Source organism: Hyla sarda, chromosome 1 (genome assembly GCF_029499605.1).
Source record: "Hyla sarda isolate aHylSar1 chromosome 1, aHylSar1.hap1, whole genome shotgun sequence".
NCBI lineage: Eukaryota > Metazoa > Chordata > Amphibia > Anura > Hylidae > Hyla > Hyla sarda.
In genome coordinates this window covers 236,964,017-236,985,000 of record NC_079189.1, presented here as the reverse complement: position 1 = coordinate 236,985,000, position 20,984 = coordinate 236,964,017, and the positions used below count along the sequence as shown (strand labels likewise).

The window sequence follows — 20,984 nt, the reverse complement described above, 5'->3', positions numbered from 1 at the left end:
TCTAGCGGACCAAAAAAGCAGTGCTTGCTAAGATCAATGATTATATGGATTCATAGAGCTGCTTAAAGGGGTACTCTTTTGGAAAAATTTTTTTTATTTGATGCCAGAAAGTTAAACAGATTTGTAAATTACATCCATTAAAAAAATCTTAATCCTTCTAGTACTTATAAGCATCTGTATGCTCCACAAGAAGTTATTTTCTTTTTGAATTTCCTTTCTGTCTGACCACAGTGCTCTCAGCTGACACCTCTGCCCATTTTAGGGACTGTCCAGAGTAGGAGCAAATCCTCATAGCAAACCTATTCTGCTCTGGACAGTTCCTGACATGGACAGAGGTGTCAGCAGAGAGCACTTGTGGTCAGACAGAAAGGAAGTTCAAAAAGAAAAGAACTTCCTGTGGAACATACAGAAGCTTCTACAGTCATGGCCATAAATGTTGACACCCCTGAATTTTTTTTCAAGAAAATGAAGTATTTCTCACAGAAAAGGATTGCAGTAACACATGTTTTGCTATACACATGTTTATTCCCTTTGTGTGTATTGGAAATAAACCAAAAAAGGGAGGAAAAAAAGCAAATTGGACATAATGTCACACCAAACTCCAAAAATGGGCTGGACAAAATTATTGGCACCCTTTCAAAATTGTGAAAAATAAGATTGTTTCCAGCATGTGATGCTCCTTTAAATTCACCTGGGGCAAGTAACAGGTGTGGGCAATATAAAAACCACACCTGAAAGCAGATAAAAATGAGAGAAGTTCACTTAGTCTTTGCATTGTTAGTCTGTGTGTGCCATTTCACCACGATTGTCCCGATCAGCCTGACTGAGCTGCCGGAATGCAATTTTTTAAACTTTAGACGAGGCAATCAACTCTAAAGGGTTAATTTCACACAGCACAATGATCTGTGCCGCACGCTATTAGCCCAGGGTCCAGGGGCTTTCATTTGCTGCCGGGACTGACCCGCTATGACGCGGGGTCATTGGTAACCCCACGTTATAGACCTCTACCGGGCGCAGGGTGTACAGGTACGCCCTGTGTCCTTAGGAGGTTAAATGAAATGAAACGCTATGGCAGGAGACCTAGGAGTGTTACTCCGAGCGCTCCGGGTCCCTGCTCCTCCCCGGAGCGCTCACGGCGTTCACCTCCATGCAGCGCCCCGGTCAGACCCGCTGACCGGGAGCGCTGCATTAGTGTCACCGACGGGGATGCGACCCGCGTAGCGGGACGCGCCCGCCCGTGGCTCGCATCCCAATCCCCTCACCTGTCCCGTCCTCAGTCGGCTCAGTCCCGGCGCACGCGGCCCCGCTTCCTAGGGCGCGCGCCGGCTCTCTGAGACTTAAAGGGCCAGTGCGCCATTGATTGGCGCCTGGCCCAATCAGTACTCACACCTGTGTCCTCTATATAAAAACCCACTTCCCCTTCCTAGCATCGCCGTATCTTGTTGCCTCAGTGCCAGTGAAAGCGTTTCTTGTGTATGTTCCAAGCCAGTGTTCCAGACCCTCTGCCGTTGCCCCTGACTACGATCCTTGCTGTCTGCCCTAACCTTCTGCTACGTCCGACCTTGCTCTTGCCTAATCCCTTGTACCGCGCCTGTCTCAGCCGTCAGCTGGGGTTGAGTTGCTATCGGGTGGAACGACCTGGGGGTTACCTGCTGCTGAAAGTCCATCCCGCTTTGCGGCGGGCTCTGGTGAAAACCAGTAACCCCTTAGACTCCGTTCCCCTGGTACGGCCCACGTCATCACCCCACTGACACAGAGGATCCACCACCAGTATCCTCACTGTATACCCATCCGGATCCTGACAAGGAGGATCCTACTGCTGACACAGAGACATAAAAAAGCATGACTACATTTTGTCAAAATGAACTTGAGTAAGTCAAAATCCAAATATTAAGTTAAAGGGGTATTCCAGGCAAAAACTTTTTTTTTATATATCAACTGGCTCCGGAAAGTTAAACAGATTTGTAAATTACTTCTATTAAAAAATCTTAATCCTTCCAATAGTTATTAGCTTCTGAACTTTTCTGTCTAACTGCTCAATGATGATGTCACGTCCCGGGAGCTGTGCATGATGGGAGAATATCCCCATAGGAACTGCACAGCTCCCGAGTCATCAGAAAGCAGTTAGACAGAAAACAGCAACTCAACTTCAGAAGTTAATAACTATTGGAAGGATTAAGATTTTTTAATAGAAGTAATTTACAAATCTGTTTAACTTCCCTAAGCCAGTTGATATATAAAAAAAAAGTTTTGGCCTGGAATACCAGTAATTTTGTCCAGACCATTTTTGGAGTTTAGTGTGGCATTATGTCCAATTTGCTTTTTTTTCTCCCTTTTTTGGTTTAGTTCCAATACACACAAAGGGAATAAACATGTGTATAGCAAAACATGTGTTACTGCAATCCTTTTTGGTGAGAAATACTTAATTTTCTATGAAAATTTCGGGGGTGCCAACATTTACGGCCATGACTGTAAGTACTAGAAGGAGTAAGATTTTTTAATAGAATACATTTACAAATCTTTTTAACTTTTTGTAATCAGTTGATAAAAAAAACATGTGTTCCAGTGGAGTACCCCTTTAAATCAATGACATAAGCAAGGGGTATTCTGGCATAACAAAACAAAACATATATATATATATATATATATATATATATATATATATATATATATATACTTGGGTCGTAGGAACACAATTACAAAAATGCTATACCTACCGGACGCACTGTAGCTCCCATTCAGGGTGCGTTCCCACAGGGCGTATACGCAGCGTATTTGACGCTGCGCAAAATTTATGGCAGCAGCGGCAAATACGCTGCGTATCCCTTGGTCACTATACACACAGGGCTTTCCCGCTGCAGCCCTATGTGTGTAGTGAGTTTTGGAGGCGGAGCCGCGCGTCACAGACACGCCGGCATATGGCTCCGCCTCCAAAACTCACTACACACATAGGGCTGCCGCGTATTTCCCGCTGCTGCCATAAATTTTGCGCAGCGTCAAATACGCTGCGTATACGCCCTGTGGGAATGCACCCTTAATCTGCTTCCAGTCCTCCACTGCTTCTGTCTTCTGCTTCTAAGACATAGAACTTGGAGCAAGGCCTGTCTACTTAGCCAATCACTGGCTGACGATGGACATCACTTAGACAGTAGCAGTGGAGGACCAGAAGCAGGTGAAAAGGAGCTGCAGAGGGATCTGCGGATGACTGGGGGTAGGTAAGTTTAGTTTTTTTTTTTTCTACAGCCTCAGCAATAGACCAATGTGGCACCTATGGGCACCCTTGGGAGAGGGAACACAGCTTGGGTTAGCTGCCTGCCTTTTTTTTTTAATGTGTAAAGAATTTTACTGTCCTGTCCTGACACGGACAGAGGAGTCAGCAGAGAGAACTGTGGACAAGACAAAAAATAAATTAAAAAAGAAAAGAATTTTCTCTGTAGCGTACAGCTGCTAAAAAGTACTGGAAGGGTTAAGATTTTTTAATAGAAGTATTTTACAAATCTTTGAACTTTCTGGCATCAGTTCATTTAAAAAAAAAAAATAATTCCACCGGAGTACCCCTTTAACCCTTTAAGGACCCATCCAATTTTCACTGTAGGACCCGGCCATTTTTTGCACATCTGACCACTGTCACTTTAAGCATTAATAACTCTGGAATGCTTTGACCTTTCATTCTGATTCCGAGATAGTTTTTTCGTGACATATTCTAATTTACGTTAGTGGTAAAATTTTGTCGATCCTTGCATCGTTTCTTGGTGAAAAATTCCAAAATTTTATGAAAAAATTTAAAATTTTGCATTTTTTTCTTTGAAGCTCTCTGCTTATTAGGAAAATTAATATTCCAAATAAATTATATATTGATTCACATATACAACATGTCTACTTTATGATTGCATCATAACGTTGACATGTTTTTACTTTTGGAAGACACCAGAGGGCTTCAAAGTTCAGCAGCAATTTTCAAATTTTTCACAAAATTTTCTAAATCAAAAATTTTCAGGGACCAGGTCCGTTTTGAAGTGGATTAGAAGGGCCTTCTTATTAGAAATACCACAAAAATGACCCCATTATAAAAACTGCACCCCCCAAGGTATTCAAAATGACATTCAAAAGGCTTGTTAACCCTTTAGGTGTTTCACAGGAATAGCAGCAATTTGAAGGAGAAAATTCAAAATCTTCATTTTTTACACTGGCATGTTCTTGTAGACCCAGTTTTTGAATTTTTACAAGGGGTAAAAGGAGAGAAATATTCCTAAAATGTGTAGCCCAATTTCTCTCGAGTAAGGAAATACCTCATATGTGTATGTCAAGTGTACGGCGGGCGCAGTAGAGGGCTCAGAAGGGAAGGAGCGACAATGGGATTTTGGAGAGTGAGTTTTTCTGAAATGGTTTTTGTGGGGCATGTCGCATTTAGGAAGCCCCTATGGTGCCAGAACAGCAAAAAAAAAAAAACATGGCATACTATTTTAGAAACTACACCCCTCAAGGAACACATCAAGGGGTACAGTGAGCCTTAAAACCTCACAGGTGTTTGACGACTTTTTGCTAAATTCTGATGTGTAAATGAGAAAAAAAAATTTTTTCACTAAATTGCTGGTTTTCCCCCACATTTTATATTTTTACAAGGGGTAATAGGAGAAAATGACCCCCAAATTTGGAACCCCATTTCTTCTGAGTATGGAAATACCCCATGTGTGGACATCAAGTGATCTGCTGGCGCACTACAATGCTCAGAAGAGAAGGAGCGCCATTGAGCTTTTGAAGACAGAATTTGGTTGGAATAGAAGTCAGGGGCCATGTGCGTTTACAAAGCCCCCCCGTGGTGTCAGAACAGTGGACCCCCCCACGTGACCCCATTTTGGAAACTACACCACCCACAGAATTTAATAAGGGGTGCAGTGAGTATTTACACCCCACTGGCGTTTGACAGATCTTTGGAACAGTGGGTTGTGCAAATAAAAAATTACATTTTTCTTTTTCACGGACCGCTGTTCCAAAAATCTGTCACCTGTGGGGTGTAAATGCTCACTGTACCCCTTATTACATTACGTGAGGGGTGTAGTTTCCAAAATTGGGTCATGTGGGGGGTTCCATTGTTCTGGCTCTATAGAGGCTTTGTAAACACACGTAGCCTTCAATTCCGGACAATTTTTATCTTCAAAATCCCAATGGTGCTCCTTCTCTTCTGAGCATTGTAGTTCGCCCGCCGAGCACTTTACATCCACATATGGGGTATGCTCTTACTCAAAAAAAATGGGGTTACAAATTTTGAGGGGCTTTTTTCCTATGTTTCCTTGTGAAAATGAAAAATTTTGGGTAAAAAATTAAGGCAGGGAGGGGGTTAGGGATAGATGGGTAATAGGCAGGGACAAGAAAAAAAAAAGTGATGGTGGGAGCTACCCTTTAAAGACACCGAACGTAAATGTACGTCATGGTGTCCTGATACATAACGCACCAGGACGGACGTACATTTATGTTTTGTACATGACGTGAGCATAGTGGTGATCGCATCATGCTCGGCGGGTCCTGGCTGCTATCAGTAAAAAAAAATTTATAAACCTATTTGGTATAGCCGCGTGCTTAAATGTCCGAACTATCGAAATCTGATTTTAATGATCCTATGCGGTGAATGATGTTAAGATTGCTTCTTTTTTGTCACATCACATTCCAAAAATAAATTTACAAAAAGCGATTAAAAGTTATATTTACGCAATATTGGTACTGATAAAAAAAAAAAACTGCGGTGCAGAAAATGAGCCCTCATACAGCACTGTGTATGGAAAAATGAGAAAGTTATAGGTGGTCAAAATAGCGTGATTTTAAACATACTAATTTTGCAAAAAAAAAGTTTAAGATTTTTTTAAAGCAGTAAAATAATAGAAAACCATGAACCGTGAAAACAAAACCTTCCAAAATTTGCAAAATTGCTGTTTTCTTTTAAATATCCACACACAAATAATAATTTTTGGTTGCGTCATACGTTTTATGGTAAAATGAGTGATGTCAGTACAAAGGACAATTGGTCTTGCAAAAAACTAGCCCTCATATGGGTCTGTGGATGGAAATATAAAAGAGTTATGATTTTTAGAAGGCGAGGAGGAAAAAACGAAAATTCTAAAATAAAATTGTGTCCTTAAAGCATCATACTATTGTGCCCGGGCTGCAGAAAAACCAAAACAAACATTCACACCTTCCTCCATTCCCCCATTGTGCCACTATAGCTCTTCGGTCCTCCGGTCTCCTTCCTTCTTCCATGTGCACAGACCGTCACACTGCAGTCAGCGTATTGCCGGCCGCATCGTTGTCCTGCCCCGGCTGGTGATGGGCTGAGCGCATGTAAGGAGCCTGAGCCCACCCTTCTCCCTGCTGCCTTTTGTAGCAATATATAACACAAAACATTTCTGCAGGTCACCTCACTGTACCCCATACCCATGACATACTGTAGTCAGAACATGGGATCATGGCGACAACTGAGGCAAGAGTGAGTGGCGCTATGGAAAACACAGGCATAGTATAGTAACATTCCCATAGTGCAAGGGCCTAGTGCTCAGACTGTGATTTTGAACCAGTGGGGTAAGGGTTAAAACAAAGACTATGCATTATCCAACCCCTGGCTTACGGGACAAAGATTTTGACTATTATCCATTTTATGTCAGGTTGTAAAAGTGAACATATTATGTACCATGTGACCATTACATAAATGCGGACATTGTACATCCTGTCGGAATACTAATACAATCTTTTCTGTAATGTGGAGCCTTCTTTCTTCTGTCACAAAATAAACATGCAAAATGTGGTATGATGGTGTGAACAAGCCCTAGCTTGCACTAAACTGGTTAAATCTGTTAATTTGAGCCTGTGAATCACTGAACATTTCGTTTCACATACAGGTATTTAACCCTTGTGCTGCTGTAGATGCCTTATGGAGGTCAGGCTGAATAAATCTGCAATCTTTACATGGCTTTACATAATAGGGAAGATATCAGAGCTCTTCTCCTAGCAATATAATCACACTACTAGGAGCTTAAAGGGGTACTCTGGATAGAGGATAAGATGTCTGATCATGGGGGTCCCGCCGCTGGGGACCCCCAAAATCTCGGGCGTGGCACCCCAGTGTTCCGTGCACAGAGAGGCATTTGCCACTCAACTACAGCCGCCATGCCCCCCCCCCCCCATTCATGTCCATGGGAGGAGGCATGGATAGGGATAAGATGATTTTCGGCGGAGTACCCTTTTAAAACCTCCATCTAGGGGAAGTCTGCTTTTACAGCAGATATACTGACTGGAAAGTCTCCGGTGTGTTTTTCACATGTAATGTAGTTGCAGACAGTCCAAACAGCACACATTCTATTGTGAAAGACCTACACAGGTTGACTTGTAGACCCCAATGAGCAAGGGGGTTAAAAGGACAAACCTTTTAACCCCCTGTTGCATAACGATGTACATTGACGTCAAGGAGCATTGATGTAAATGTCACAGTGATGTTGCAGTACTGGAGGTGTACCTGTGCCATCACTTTCAGGTGCTTGCTGTGGTATACAGCCATCAGCGTGCTTTAACAGCCATTCTACCCCCTAGATGCTGTGGTTAATGCTGATCATGGCAGTAAAGCAGTTGAAAAAAGGGAAGGGGCTCCCTATGTCGACCCATTGCCCAATCCCATGCAATACAATGGTGGGATGAGTTAACATGGAAGCCAGCGCCTGATGAGGGTCCCCAGGTCTGTCATCTTAGCACACCTGAATTAGAAGGAGAAAATAGCAATCTCGGCACTGCACTGCTGATGTCTGTTCTGGCGGTGATGCATGAATGAGAGGTGTCTGCCAGCGTTGTGCCCAGGGTGCTCTTACATAGACAAAAAAGAAATTGATGCAAGTATGAATAGTAGAAAAACTGAAATGCAGCACTCACCAGGTTATATATTTCTGTGGGGGGGGGGGGCACTGATATTGCATCGCTCTAGGGGCCCTAGGTACGCCTCTGCGTACTAGTGAGCGCTCACTAATATGCAAGAGAGGCAGTGGAGAGAAGCGCTACTTACCCCTCCTCCCTGGTCTCCTCCAGACTGACTGCGTACAGCACCCACTATGACCTGACGCTGTACACAGTCAGGTCACGTGACTGTGCAGCACCGGCTGAGTCAGGTCACGTGACTGTGCAGCGCGGGCTGTTGGAGACCAGCAGGGAAGGCGCTCACTTCGGGACACCCTGGCGGACACTGAGAGCAGCGGAGCAGGAGAGGTTTGGTAAAGAGAGGTTCTCTTTAATGTTGCACCTCTAGCGACCCCTCCAACATTGAGGAGAGGAGCCAGAGGGATCACTCACCAAAACACTGGTAGGTTTGTTGAAGAGCGCCAAGTTTATATGTAAACAGATCCTTACTTCGGTTACAAACTAGCAATAAAGTGTGTAATATAGATTTGTCCTTGGAGTCTTTTTATTAACAAGATGTATTTTATTTGCATTCATATGTTTATATCTGTATGTGGGGTTTGAGGGGGGGGGGAAGGCACATTCTTTGCACAGGGGCCCTCTGCTGTCTGTGTCCGCCCCTGCCTTTAACAACTGAGTTTTGGTAGTTAGTAGGTTTGCATTATGGTTAGATGTAAGCGTCTAGTAATATGGTAACTACTGAAGAACTAGGTAAAGGTTTGAGTGCCTTCTGCTCAAGGGGAAAAGGAGTAATGACTATAACTGGATCAAGCAACCAAGTAGCTGTGTCAGGTTGACATCAAAACAAAGACATTAAAAATTGATGGCTCTCAGAATATGGCAACACATAGACAAATGATTTTCAAATATTAAAATATTAAAGTTTAAATAAATTTGGTATTGCCATAGTTATACTGAATTTTAGATTAAAGTTAAAGGGGTAGTCTGGTAGAAATAAAATGTTTTTAAATCAACTGGTGCCAGAAAGTTAAACAGATTTGTAAATAACTTCTATATAAAAATATTAATCCTTCCAGTACTTATCAGCTGCTGTATGTTGCAGAGGAAGTTGAGTTCTTTCCAGTTTGACCACAGTACTCTCTACTGCCAAATCTTTTCGTGTCAGAGAATGTCCAGAGCAGGATATGGGGATTGCTTCTATTCTGGACAGTTCCTGACATGGACAGAGGTGGCAGCAGAGAGCACTGTGGTCAGACTGGAAAGAAATTTGCTTTCTATTGGAGTATCCCTTGAAGCCCTTAAGGACACAGCCTATTTTAGCCTTAAAGGGGTACTCTGCCCCTAGACTTATTATCTTCTATCCAAAGGATTGGTGATAAGATGTGTGATCACGGGGGTTCCAGCCACTGGGACCCTCCCCTGATCTCTGGCCTGGCACCCCGTAATATCGATGCACAGAGTGAACTCCACTCCATGCTGGATTACGAGCAACCACAGACGTGACGCCCCCTCCCATAGACATTAATGAAGGGGGTATAATGACCACAGTCGCCCGAAGCCCGACATAGCTGGCTTTCTGAACTTAAATGTTCAGAACACCAAGGTGATGGGCCGCAGGTCATGGTGGCTCTCAGAGGCCGAACCCCCCCCCCCCCCCCCCACCCCAGATAAGACATCCTTTGGATAGGGATAATATGTCTAGGGTTGGAGTACATTTTAAGAGACATAACTATTTTATTATATCATCCACAGACCCATATGAGGACTTGTTTTTTTGCGCAACCAATTGTACTTTTTAATGACACCTTTCGTTTTACCATAAAATGTATGAGGTAACCCCAAAAAAAATATTTATGGTGGAAAATTGAAAATAAAACAGCAATTTTGCATATTTTTGAGGGTTTTGTTTTACGGTAAACATATTGGCCCTGACTTACTAAGAATGGAGTGTAGTTTTCTTTGTGGGTTTTAATTCCCTACAATTTTTTTCCACGGTATTTACTAAGGTTTCCCTACATTTTGCTTTTTTTTTTTTTTTTATACATGCTCTGATCTGTCGAGTTTTTCTCAGCTCAAATCCACCACATTTCTGTATAAACCTTAGTAAATATGTTGGGTTTTAGTTAAAATGTTGGGACAAGCCCCCTTTTAGGTGGCCACACCCCTTTCCCAACAGCCATCCCCTTTTCGGTTTTCTCAGTAAAATGGAGAGTTGGTAGGATTTTTTTCAATTTTACTGGGGAGGGGCTTATTTACTTTTAGTAAAACTTGTTTTCTGCCCTTTTTTAGTCTTCACAGGGGACTATTTATTGCAATCTTTTGATTACATTTACTGTTCAGTGCTACGCATATGCCTAGCACTTGGCAATCTACTTCTCTGGTATGCTAGAAGGAAGACCAGGGAATATCATTGCAGTGGATGGTCATATCATGGAGCTGCTGAAGAAAACAGTATTGCCCTTGGAGATAAGGCAATCATTTAGAATAGGATAGGAATATCCTAATAGACATATTTTTTATCCTAAAGGCCAAAATAGGCAGACCTATAACTTCAGCCAAATGAAATTACCTTGTAGCTGCACATCCATTTGCTGAGCACATATCATGTTTCTCTGAGCTTTTTCTCCAGGCAGGAAGTCTAGTAGTTATCTCACATGATGACGGTTAGGCACCAGTTTGCTGGACTCGACTGGTCACTTCACCCTCCCTTCTCCTCAGCTCAGAGAGCCAGCACTATAGTGAGCGGTGTGTGATTGTCCTTGATTGACAGAGGCATACTCACCTCCCTCATCTATATTCACTGCTAACCATGTGACCTGCTCAGCAATCTCTCAAGGCAGCCCCTTCATCAAGTCTCACAGGAAACAAGCACATGGGCTTTATGTAGTATTTTGCAGCTCTCTTTTCAAAGTTTTGCTCTAGTTTTTCAAAGGCTCTTTATAGGGGCTATGGGGGTCCGAATTTGAAACAAAACAGCTGAGATGCCTTGTGGAGTCATTGGCCCAGATTTATCAAACTGTGTGAGAGAAAAAGTGGAGGGATTTTTCCCCAGCAACCAATCACAACTCAGCTAACAAGGTGAGGTAAAGTGAAAGCTGAGCTGTGATTGGCTGCTGTGGGGAAATCCCTCCCTTTTTCTCTCACACAGTTTGATAAATCTAGGCCATAGTGAGCATATATGTATAAATATAATATATATATATATATATATATATATATATATATATATATATATATTTATATATTTATTTAAGTTTTTATTTTGACCACTTTTGGCTAGATATCTCCTAAGGGTTTTACAAGAGTTCTTTTTTAAGAAAGAATCTTACATTTCTTTGTGAAATTGTCGATCATTAAAAACCTTAACCAATATGTTTAGGAAGCAGTTGCATTGTAGAAATGCTGCATATTCAGCATACAGTCTGTGACATGAATATCCATAATCACCAGCTTTTATTTAGTTTCAACACATTTCAAGTCCATTTCGATTGGAAGTCATGAGGGAGATGGAATATTTCACAGCTTAGAAACACTAAGTATTTCCTCGCTGGTAAATGCATTAAAGGTTTGCTGCTATTGCAGTGAAGTGATAAGGCAAGGTATGATAATGTCCTTAGATGATGAATTGTTTTCAAAGAATTTCACATGAAACAAATGAATACATTTGAAATTGTGTAAAAGATATTCACATCTTTCTGCTGAGAGCTGGAATGGTGTTAAAGGAGTTGTCCTGTGGAAAACTTTTTTCCCAGTAATGTCTCTGGGCTGCCTTATAAAATAATAATAACATTACCTTACCTTCCATAGCTTCCTAGTAGCTCTGGTATTAGGGCACTTTGTCCATAGCCGGTGACACTATAGAGTGTAACGGCTACAGCTGGGAGAACTGGCAGTACCACTCACCAATTACTGTCTGAGGTGGGTCACAGCTGTGGCCGGTGATTTGCTGAGCCGGACTGTGACATCACATCTACAGCTCGGGCCAGCCCCCATTAAGCACACTGTCAGCGGAGACTGGCCTGATACAGGGCATCCTCATACCCAAGCTACAAAAGAGGGGAGGAAGGTAAGTTAAAGCTTTTATGTTTTTATTTTGCACTTTGGGAACATTAGTATAAAACATTTTTTAAAGTCATATATATACGGTATATATATATTCCCTGTTGAAATGAATTAATATTATATTTGGGATTTGCGTAATACAGATTCCAAAATATTGGTATGTACACAAGGCCTAATAGTAAATAATACTGTTCTGTTGACACTTGTGAGTGTTTAAAGTAGGGAATATAGATTGTAAAGCGCTTTGCACAAGGACTTCTACTGATCGAGGTGGGTTTCAAATTCTGGTGATACGGTTTCTGCTTTATTCTTTTTTCATCATGCAGCTCTATTCAATATACAGTCACATAAACTGAACAGAAATCCAAAACATTTCATATCAAAAAAAGGGAAAAAATGTATTTAATCATCTTTTTGAGATTTTTCCCTCAAGATAAACAGGTTATTGTTCTCTTATTCTCCACTAGGGGGCTACAGAAATGTGATGTTGGAAACTGCCTTTTTCATAAATACCAATGCTGGGACCCATTACTAATATAAAATGTGTATTGTTCCATGCTAAGACTGACCACGCTTTTCAACATTCAAGTGGGTTTTGTTGTGTTTGGCCCTAATATGAAGTTGTTTTACTGGCAGATAGACTGTGGAAAGTACTGCATAATACTTCCATTGTAGTCACAAGTCAGTTACAATCCTCTAGATATCCTTTGGAGCTTGGAGCTAAGTGACTTATTTTAATTTAAGCTAATGTACAAATATAACTTCTATATCACCTTTTATTGATATTAACAAATATTACTGTGGAAGTTAGTTTTTTTTTCTTAATAGCTATGGCTAGTGGAATCAAGTGCTCCTTTCCACCATCTATAGAGGGTTCTGTGGCACAGAGCCACAGCCCCTTTTCTTCTTAAAGGGGTACTCCACCCCTAGACGCTTATCCCTGGGATCCTTTGGATAGGGGATAAGATGTCTGATCACAGGGGGTGTGGCCGGTGGGACGCCCCACCATCTCCGGCCTGGCACACCAGCATTCTGAATATTTATGTTCAGAACGCCGGCTGTACTAGGCTTCGATTGCCCATGGTCGTCACGCCCTCTCTATTAGCTCCTTCAGGACAGAAGTTTTTTTTTCATTTTTGCATTTTCTTTTTTTCCACCTCACTTTCAAAAAATTATAACCACTCAATTTTCCACAGACCCATATGAGGCCTTGTTTTTTGTGCCACCAATTTTACTTTGTAATAATGTCAATCATTTCACCACAAAATCTATGGTGAAACCAAAAGAAAATTATTTGTGGTGCAAAATTGAAAAAAAAATATGCCATTTTGTAACTTTTGGGTGCTTTTCGTGTCTATTCAGTGCACTTTTTTGGTAAAAATGACACTTTATCTTTATTCTGTAGGTCCATATATTATAATGATACAAGTATAATGATACCCAGGATATATAGGATTTCTTTTACTTCTTTTAAAAAAAAAAAAAGTTTTGTACAAAAATTAACATGTTTAACATCTTAAGGACGCGTAATAGTGGGTCAGTCCCGGTGGCTAATGAAAGCCGGGACCCGTGGCTAATAGCGCGTGTGACCGATCATGTTGTTCGCCACATCTAAAGTTAAAAAATATGCTTCCCGGCAGCTCAGTCGGGCTGATCGAGACCACCGTGGTGAAACCAGTGTCCCGATCAGCTAGGACGAACAAGGAGGGTCCCTTACCTGCCTCCTCGGTGTCCGATCGCCGAATAACTGCTCTGTGCCTGAGATCAGAGCAGGAGCAGTCAAGCTGCGATAATACTGATCAATGTTATGCTATGGCATAGTAATGATCAGTGTAAGAGATCAGTGTGTGCAATGTTATAGCTGAAATATATCTGAGAGAGAGGGGGCATAGGGAGCAGTATATGGAAAGTTTTGTCCTTGATGGTTTCCAATCTGTTTTTGGTATAAAGAAGTGTGAAATACAGGTGTTAAGAGGTGTCAGGTTTAGGGGCATTATTATGCTGGAAGAAGCACAAAGTGGAAGTTATTATGCATCATTACTGTATGAAGTACAAGGTGACACTATAAGGGCTAGGGCTGCACAACGTCTTTATATTTTTTAATCAACCGTTACATATGAGGGGCTTGTTTTTTGCATGACCAATGTATTTTACCATAAAATATACGGTGCAGCCCAAAAAATATTATTTTGGGGGCAAATTGAAAAAGCAAAAAAAAAACTTTTGCCCAAGGTTAATGGCAGGTATCAGTGGGATCACTGATGTCTGCTAATACTGAGGTGCACCAAGAACCTGGCAGACAGGGTTTACAGGTACATCCTGTGTCCTCTAGAGGTTTAAAAAAACTGAGTTTGTGATTTGTCTGCTAATTGCTGTATCTGGAGTGCACCTATGGACGATGACTCCTTTATACTTAGATTTTCAATTAGGTGTACCCGCTGTCTAATGCTACAGGTAACCATTGTTTTACGTTGTGCTTTCATTTGCATACCATTCACTTACATGTTACACTATATTGTTTATTGCCTTTTCCTTTTTCATTTTCAGACACTGCCCATGCGGACTTCTCCTCTGCTGTTTCCAGCTTTGACTATTGGGGTACTCCATAGGAATTTTTTTTTTTTAATCCACTGGTACCAGAAAATTAAAGAGATTTGTGAATTACTTCTATTTAAAAATCTTAACTCTTCAAGTACTTATCAGCTGCTGTATACTACAGAGGAAGTTGTATAGTTTTTTTCAGTCTGTCCACAGTGCTATCTGCTGCCACCTCTGTCCATGTCAGGAACTGTCCAGAGCAAGAGAGTTTTGCTATGGAAATTTTCTTCTACTCTGGACAGTTCCTGACATGGACAGAGGTGTCAGAAGAGAGCACTGTGGTCACACTGGAAAGAACTACACAACTTGCTCTGGAACATGCAGCAGCTGATTAGCACTGGAAAGGTTAACATTTTTAAATAGAAGTAATTTACAAATCTATTTAACTTTCAGGTACCAGTTTTTTTTAATCACAGTGCCCCTTTAAGCCCCTTATACACAAAGAAAAGATTTGACTGAAAAAGTCAGTCCACTGTCTATTGCATATGAGAAAGAAGTAGCTTCGGCAGAGACGCCGGTTTTATGTGGCGCAGGACACAAGATGGTAGGTAAAAGCAATAATGTTTCATTCTCCCAGAATGCAACGCGTTTCACTGCTACGGCAGCTTCATCAGGCATGACTTTTTTTTTTTAAATCAACTGGTGCCAGAAAGTTAAACAGATTTGTAAATTACTTCTATTAAAAAATCTTAATCCTTCCTGTACTTATTAGCTGCTGAATACTACCTGTGGAAATTCTTTCCTTTTTGAAACACAGAGCTGTCTGCTGACATCACGAGCACAGTGCTCTCTGCTGACATCTCTGTCCATTTTAGGAACTGTCCAGAACAGCATATGTTTGCTATGGGGATTTCCTTTTACTTTGGACAGTTCCTAAAATGGACAGAGATGTCAGCAGAGAGCACTGTGCTCATGATGTCAGCAGACAGCTCCGTGTTTCAAACGGAAAAGAATTTCCACTGTAGTATTCAGCAGCTAATAAGTACAGGAAGGATTAAGATTTTTTAATAGAAGTAATTTACAAATCTGTTTAACTTTCTGGCACCAGTTAATTAAAAAAAAAGTTTTTAACTTTTTATGTACATTATATTTATATATAAACTGTACAACATTGTTTAGAATTGATGTTTTGGCTTCAGGGACTTTATTTCTGGGTTTCATAGTTTGACATTCACAAAGATGTTGATGGATTTAGAAAAAAAGGTGGAAGGAATCTGTTATAAAATCTGTCACTGTCTTCTGCACTATACTGCAGACTGTGTGCAGCAGACAGTAGGAAAATGATCCTATCCATTGATCCTTTAGGGCAGTGGTCTCCAACCTGCAGACCTCCAGATGTTGCAAAACTACAATTCCCAGCATGCCCAACGGCTGTCCGGGCATGCTCGGAGTTGTAGTTTAGCAACATCTGGAGGTCCACAGGTTGGAGACCACTGCTTTAGGGTTTCTTTACCTTAAGGGATATACATAAATGTATATTATAACCCTAGGGTACATAAAAGATGGGTTCTTTGAGAGTGTCCAGTTTCCAGGGAAACCAAGAAAATCTGAGGTGCTGGCTCTCGGCAGGGCATATACTTTATGTAACACATGAGTCATCAGCAGTGAATCATGCTGCTGAGATGTTGGTGCTAATTCAACCGGTAACAAGAATATTAAGCAGACAAAGCAAATATAGAATTATGTTGATCTAGAACTGGCATTGATAAAATGCGTTACGAATGACATCATATTATCATTCAGGAAACAAAGGAAATCACCCATAGTAGAAAATATCCATTGTTAATAGACAGATTGCTATACCTATAATGCCACCTACTGGCTATAATATGAAATTGCAGAAAGCTTTCACTGTTTCAATTGATCTTCAGCTGTTTTAGACTGGACTGCATTTGTATTCTTTTTTTGTTGTTGTTTAGAGTTGCTAAAAGGCACTGGGATTGTCTCAGGCTAAGTTTCTACTTGTTTTTTTGTCCAGCGTTTTTGGGTTTGAAAAAAAAACGCCTGAAAAAACGGCAGTGCAATTTCCTGTGTCTGGCGTTTTTTCTGGCTTTTTTTCATTTGTGTGGTAATTGCATTTTTGGCACCTTGGCAGTTTTTTTTTTGGCACCCACAAATTTTTAATTTTTTATAACTATATTTTAATAAATTTTTAATAAAGTGTGTGTGTTTCACTTTTTTTCTCTATTTTATTTTTTTACATTTTTTAGGTTGTACTACTACTACCAGCATGGAACAGACTGTTCCATCATGGGAGTAGTAGTACCTGTACTAATAGACATATTGCCCGGGGTGTCGTGTCGTGAATGTCCATAATATAGTAGAGATGCGGATCGGCTCTATACAGCGCTCACATCTCTGCTCTGTACTCCAGCCAGTGATGTGAATAGAACATCACTCATTCATATTTTCCACCCAGAGCTGTGATTGGCCGGATGGTGGCAGCCAATCACCGCTCTCAGAGGGAAATATGAATGAGTGAGTGGCCGGCCGGAGTATAGTGCAGAGATGCGAGCGCTGTATAGAGCCGCTCTGTATCTCTGCTATAAATAGGACGATCACATCGGGTGTCAGTAGTGATACCTGCTGTGATCTGTTCTTACCTGCAGGTACTACTACTCCCAACATGGAGCACACTCTGCTCCATGATGGGAGCTGTAGTACCTGCATTAATAGATAGATCGCAGCGAGTGTAACTTCTGACACCTGTTGCGATCTGTCTATTAATGCAGGTACTACAGCTCCCAGAATGGAGCAGAGTGTGCTCCATGTTGGGAGTAGTAGTACCTGCAGTTAAGGAAAGATCACAGCAGATGTCACTCCTGACACCCGCTGTGAACCTCCTGTATAATGTATAGATGCGGCCGGCCGCTCTTCTATGGTCCCCTGCACTGACATGTATATATATTTACACATATTCATATTTCCCGCAGAGAGCTGTGATTGGCTGGAACCATCTGGCCAATCACAGCTCTCTGCGGGAAATATGAATATGTGTATATATACGGCAGTGCAGGGGACCATAGAAGAGTGGCCGGCCGCATCTATACATTATACAGAAGGATCGCAATGGGCGATCTGTCAATTAGTACAGGTACTACTACTCCCATCATGGAACAGTGTGTTCCATGCTGGGAGTAGTAATACTACCTAAAAATTTTTTTGCCACAATCAGTGTAATTAGCTTCCACCTGCTCCACGCCTTTATAACCTCGCTTCCCCTTCCCTGCATTGCTGGATCTTGTTGCCCTTGTGCCTAGTGAAAGCGTTTCCTGTGATTGCCATACCAGTGTTTCCAGACCTTCTGCCGTTACCATTGACTACGAACCTTGCCGCCTGCCCTGACCTTCTGCTACGTCTGACCTCGCCTCTGTCTAGTCCTTCTGTTCCACGCCTTTTCAGCAGTCAGCAAGGTTGAGCCGTTACCGGTGGATACGACCTGGTTGCTACCGCCGCAGCAAGACCATCCCGCTTTGCGGCGGGCTCTGGTGAATCCTAACAATGATGCACAACACTGCGGACATCCTGCATGCCAAGTACAGAACCTATTACTAAAAAATGTAAATACCAACCTTGTTTATGGCACGTGTCAAAAAAATACGGATCGGGAAGTGCATGACAGCATCTTGTCTTCTCCATTCAAGGGGAACTCCGGTACATTAAATCTTATCCCTCTATCCACATGATGGGGGGGGGAAGGGACTGATCGGAGGTGGTTGGAGATAGGGGTGTGACGCTGGGACCCAGCTACGTTCTCCTGCCTGGAACCCTGGCTTTCCCTATGCATGAGCGCAGTATCTCTGGCTCTCCCATAGAGATACATGGAGAGGGCATGTTGACCACGGCCACTCTGAGCGAAAGAATCCGGTGTTCTGAAGAAAAAAAAAAGTTTCAGAACATCAGGGCACCAGACAGGAGATCGCAGGGGGGTCACAGCAGTCGAACCCCTCCGCGATTAGACACTTATACCCTACCCTGTGGATAGAGGATAAGATGTAATCTACCAGAGTTTCCCTTTAAACAAAACATAAGTACTATGGGGGAGTTTTACCAAAACCTGTGTATACGAAAGGTTGACCAGTTGCCCATAGCAACCAATCAGATAGCTTCTTTCATTATTGAAAGGTCCTTTTAAAAATTAATTGGTTGCTATGGGCAACTGGGCAACTTTTCCTCTGCACAGATTTTGATAAATCTCCAACATTATGTGTATGCTTTCAAAATATGTTGATAATTAAAATTCTCTGAAACAGATAACTTAAACGTAAATATATATATATATATATATATATATATATATATATATATATATGTGTATATATATATATATATATATATATATATTTATATGCCCCATTACATCCATTAGTGAAAGCCACATGTACTGTCAGCAGACTAGCATGAAAAGATTCTGATGTCAGTATCACTTTATGAAATGAGGTTCCCTTCCTATAAATATTCTTATAATTTGTCCTGGACACCGCACAGTTAAATTGTGCAGCTTCCATTTTGTTCCCCATTTCTCAGCAGTTAAACCTGAACATTAATAGCGTGTGTTACATGTGCAGCATTATATGAAGCCTTTCATGTATACATAACTATAACTTCCTTTGTATCCAGTCTTGCTTCATTCAGTTCCCTAGTAAATTGCCACTATGTCATGTGTTTCCCCATATCAAACTATAAAAAAGCTAAAGTAATGCTTATGCTTTACTATTTCATGCAGTAAATAAACAGAAATAATACCTCAATGGGGGCCAAAATTACACTCTTTTGGCCTTTTCTAGGTTACAAATGTTTGGATAAGATTAACGCATTTGCCAAGAGCTTTTCCAGTGTATACAGGAGAGATGCACTGCAACTGCAGATTAAAGAGGAATTACACGTGCAATAAAAAATAACTTATTTCATTTTGTAGCCCATATTGCCCTGTTAACAACTGTGTTTCTATTATGTTATCCCCCAGTCCATTCCCAAGCTATAGTGATTTTACTATATGGTTGTTTAGCTGCAGTTTTTCCTAAATAGTCAGGTGGGCTGGAACTTTATTTCCAAAAACGGTCAGTTGGATACCACACATTACCTCCTGTTTCAATTAACCTAGTTGCCCATTTATGGTTTCCAATTGACCTAGTTCCCATGGTTTAAACACTTTCTTAACTATCAATTGACCCATGTATCTATCCTAATTGAAGTATTATCCCAACACTGTATATGAACCCGGGAATTGAACCCACATCCATGTTACTACCAGGACCCTGCTGTTTCGCTTTCTACCCCGTTTGCTGCAAGATCTCCATAGACCACAATGCACCCATTGATTTCAATGGGCAAAAAATGTTCAAATGTTTAATGGGTTAATGTATTCATGGAAGGAAATATGTATATATAAAGTACTGTATCCACACACTGTAGGGAGACACATATAACTAAATGTATTAAATGAGTATATATATATATATATATATATATATATATGTATATATATATAAAAGAAAGGGTGGGCTGCACCTCAAAAAAAAATAGTAGATAGGTGCACGCAGCCAAAAGGTCCCAAGTCCGGGGTCCACGAGGCTATACAAAAGAACAAAGTTGCTGCAGCACACAAGGCGTAGTGTCAAGTGGTTTTTATTCCAATTGCTACGTTTCAGCCGCCCATGCGTGCTTGAAAAAGGCCGCATGGGCGGCTGAAACGTAGCAATTGGAATAAAAACCACTTGACACTATGCCTTGTGTGCCGCAGCAACTTTGTTCTTTTGTGTGTGTGTGTATATATATATATAATTTTTTTTTTTTTTTTTTTTTTAATCACCATCATTACTGAAACGATAGGAAAAGAAAAGTGTTGAAAAGACTCAAAAAAAAAATGTGTTAATAAAGCTAAAACCTTGCTTGAAAAAGACAAGGCAGGCAAAGGAGCAAACAGCCAGAGAATTTATTCTGCTTTCTGAAACTTTATAGATGCTTTAAAGTGTCGGGTTTTCTTCCCAGATAATTCACATGAATTTCAGAGTGGTTTTAGGAAAAGACGAGTGATTTTGGCTGAAATGTAGGAAACATGCCCCTTTCCCCAAAAACAACGTCCATTTTGTAGGTTTTTTTTTTTCACTCTGAGTGATTCAGATTCTATCGGATATTTTCTGTCGCACATTCTGTCGCACTTTCCGTGCAACAGAATTTAGGAGCAAAAAGAGTCGGACTCATGTTAGTAAATGAGGGCCATTGTGTTTACACATTTCATTTAATTAGAGATACTGTTGCTGTACTGAACGCATTCTTGCTTTGTTTTTACGGAAAATTATCAAATTTGCAAAACATTTTTACAGCGATTTTGGAAAAATTGTGGTATAAAGCCAGTAGTACCGCAACAGTACTGCTAATAAAATTCCATTCATGTGACCACAGCCTTACATCATGCTGCCTTGTAATTACCG

At 41.1% G+C, this 20,984-nt stretch overlaps 1 protein-coding gene across 2 annotated transcripts in view; it reads right to left on the bottom strand.

Annotated features, from left to right (window-relative positions):
* PSD3 (pleckstrin and Sec7 domain containing 3) overlaps window positions 1-20,984 on the bottom strand; it is a 574,055-nt gene that overhangs the window by 459,570 nt on the left and 93,501 nt on the right. The window contains exon 1 of one of the 2 annotated variants that reach the window (XM_056569241.1): window positions 11,684-11,710. The exons of the other annotated variant lie outside the window; for it this stretch is intronic. Coding sequence (XP_056425216.1) covers window positions 11,684-11,695 — 12 coding nt within the window. The 5' untranslated portion in view covers window positions 11,696-11,710. Of the gene's footprint in view, window positions 1-11,683; window positions 11,711-20,984 lie in introns of those variants that run through there. 2 annotated transcript variants of the gene reach the window in all.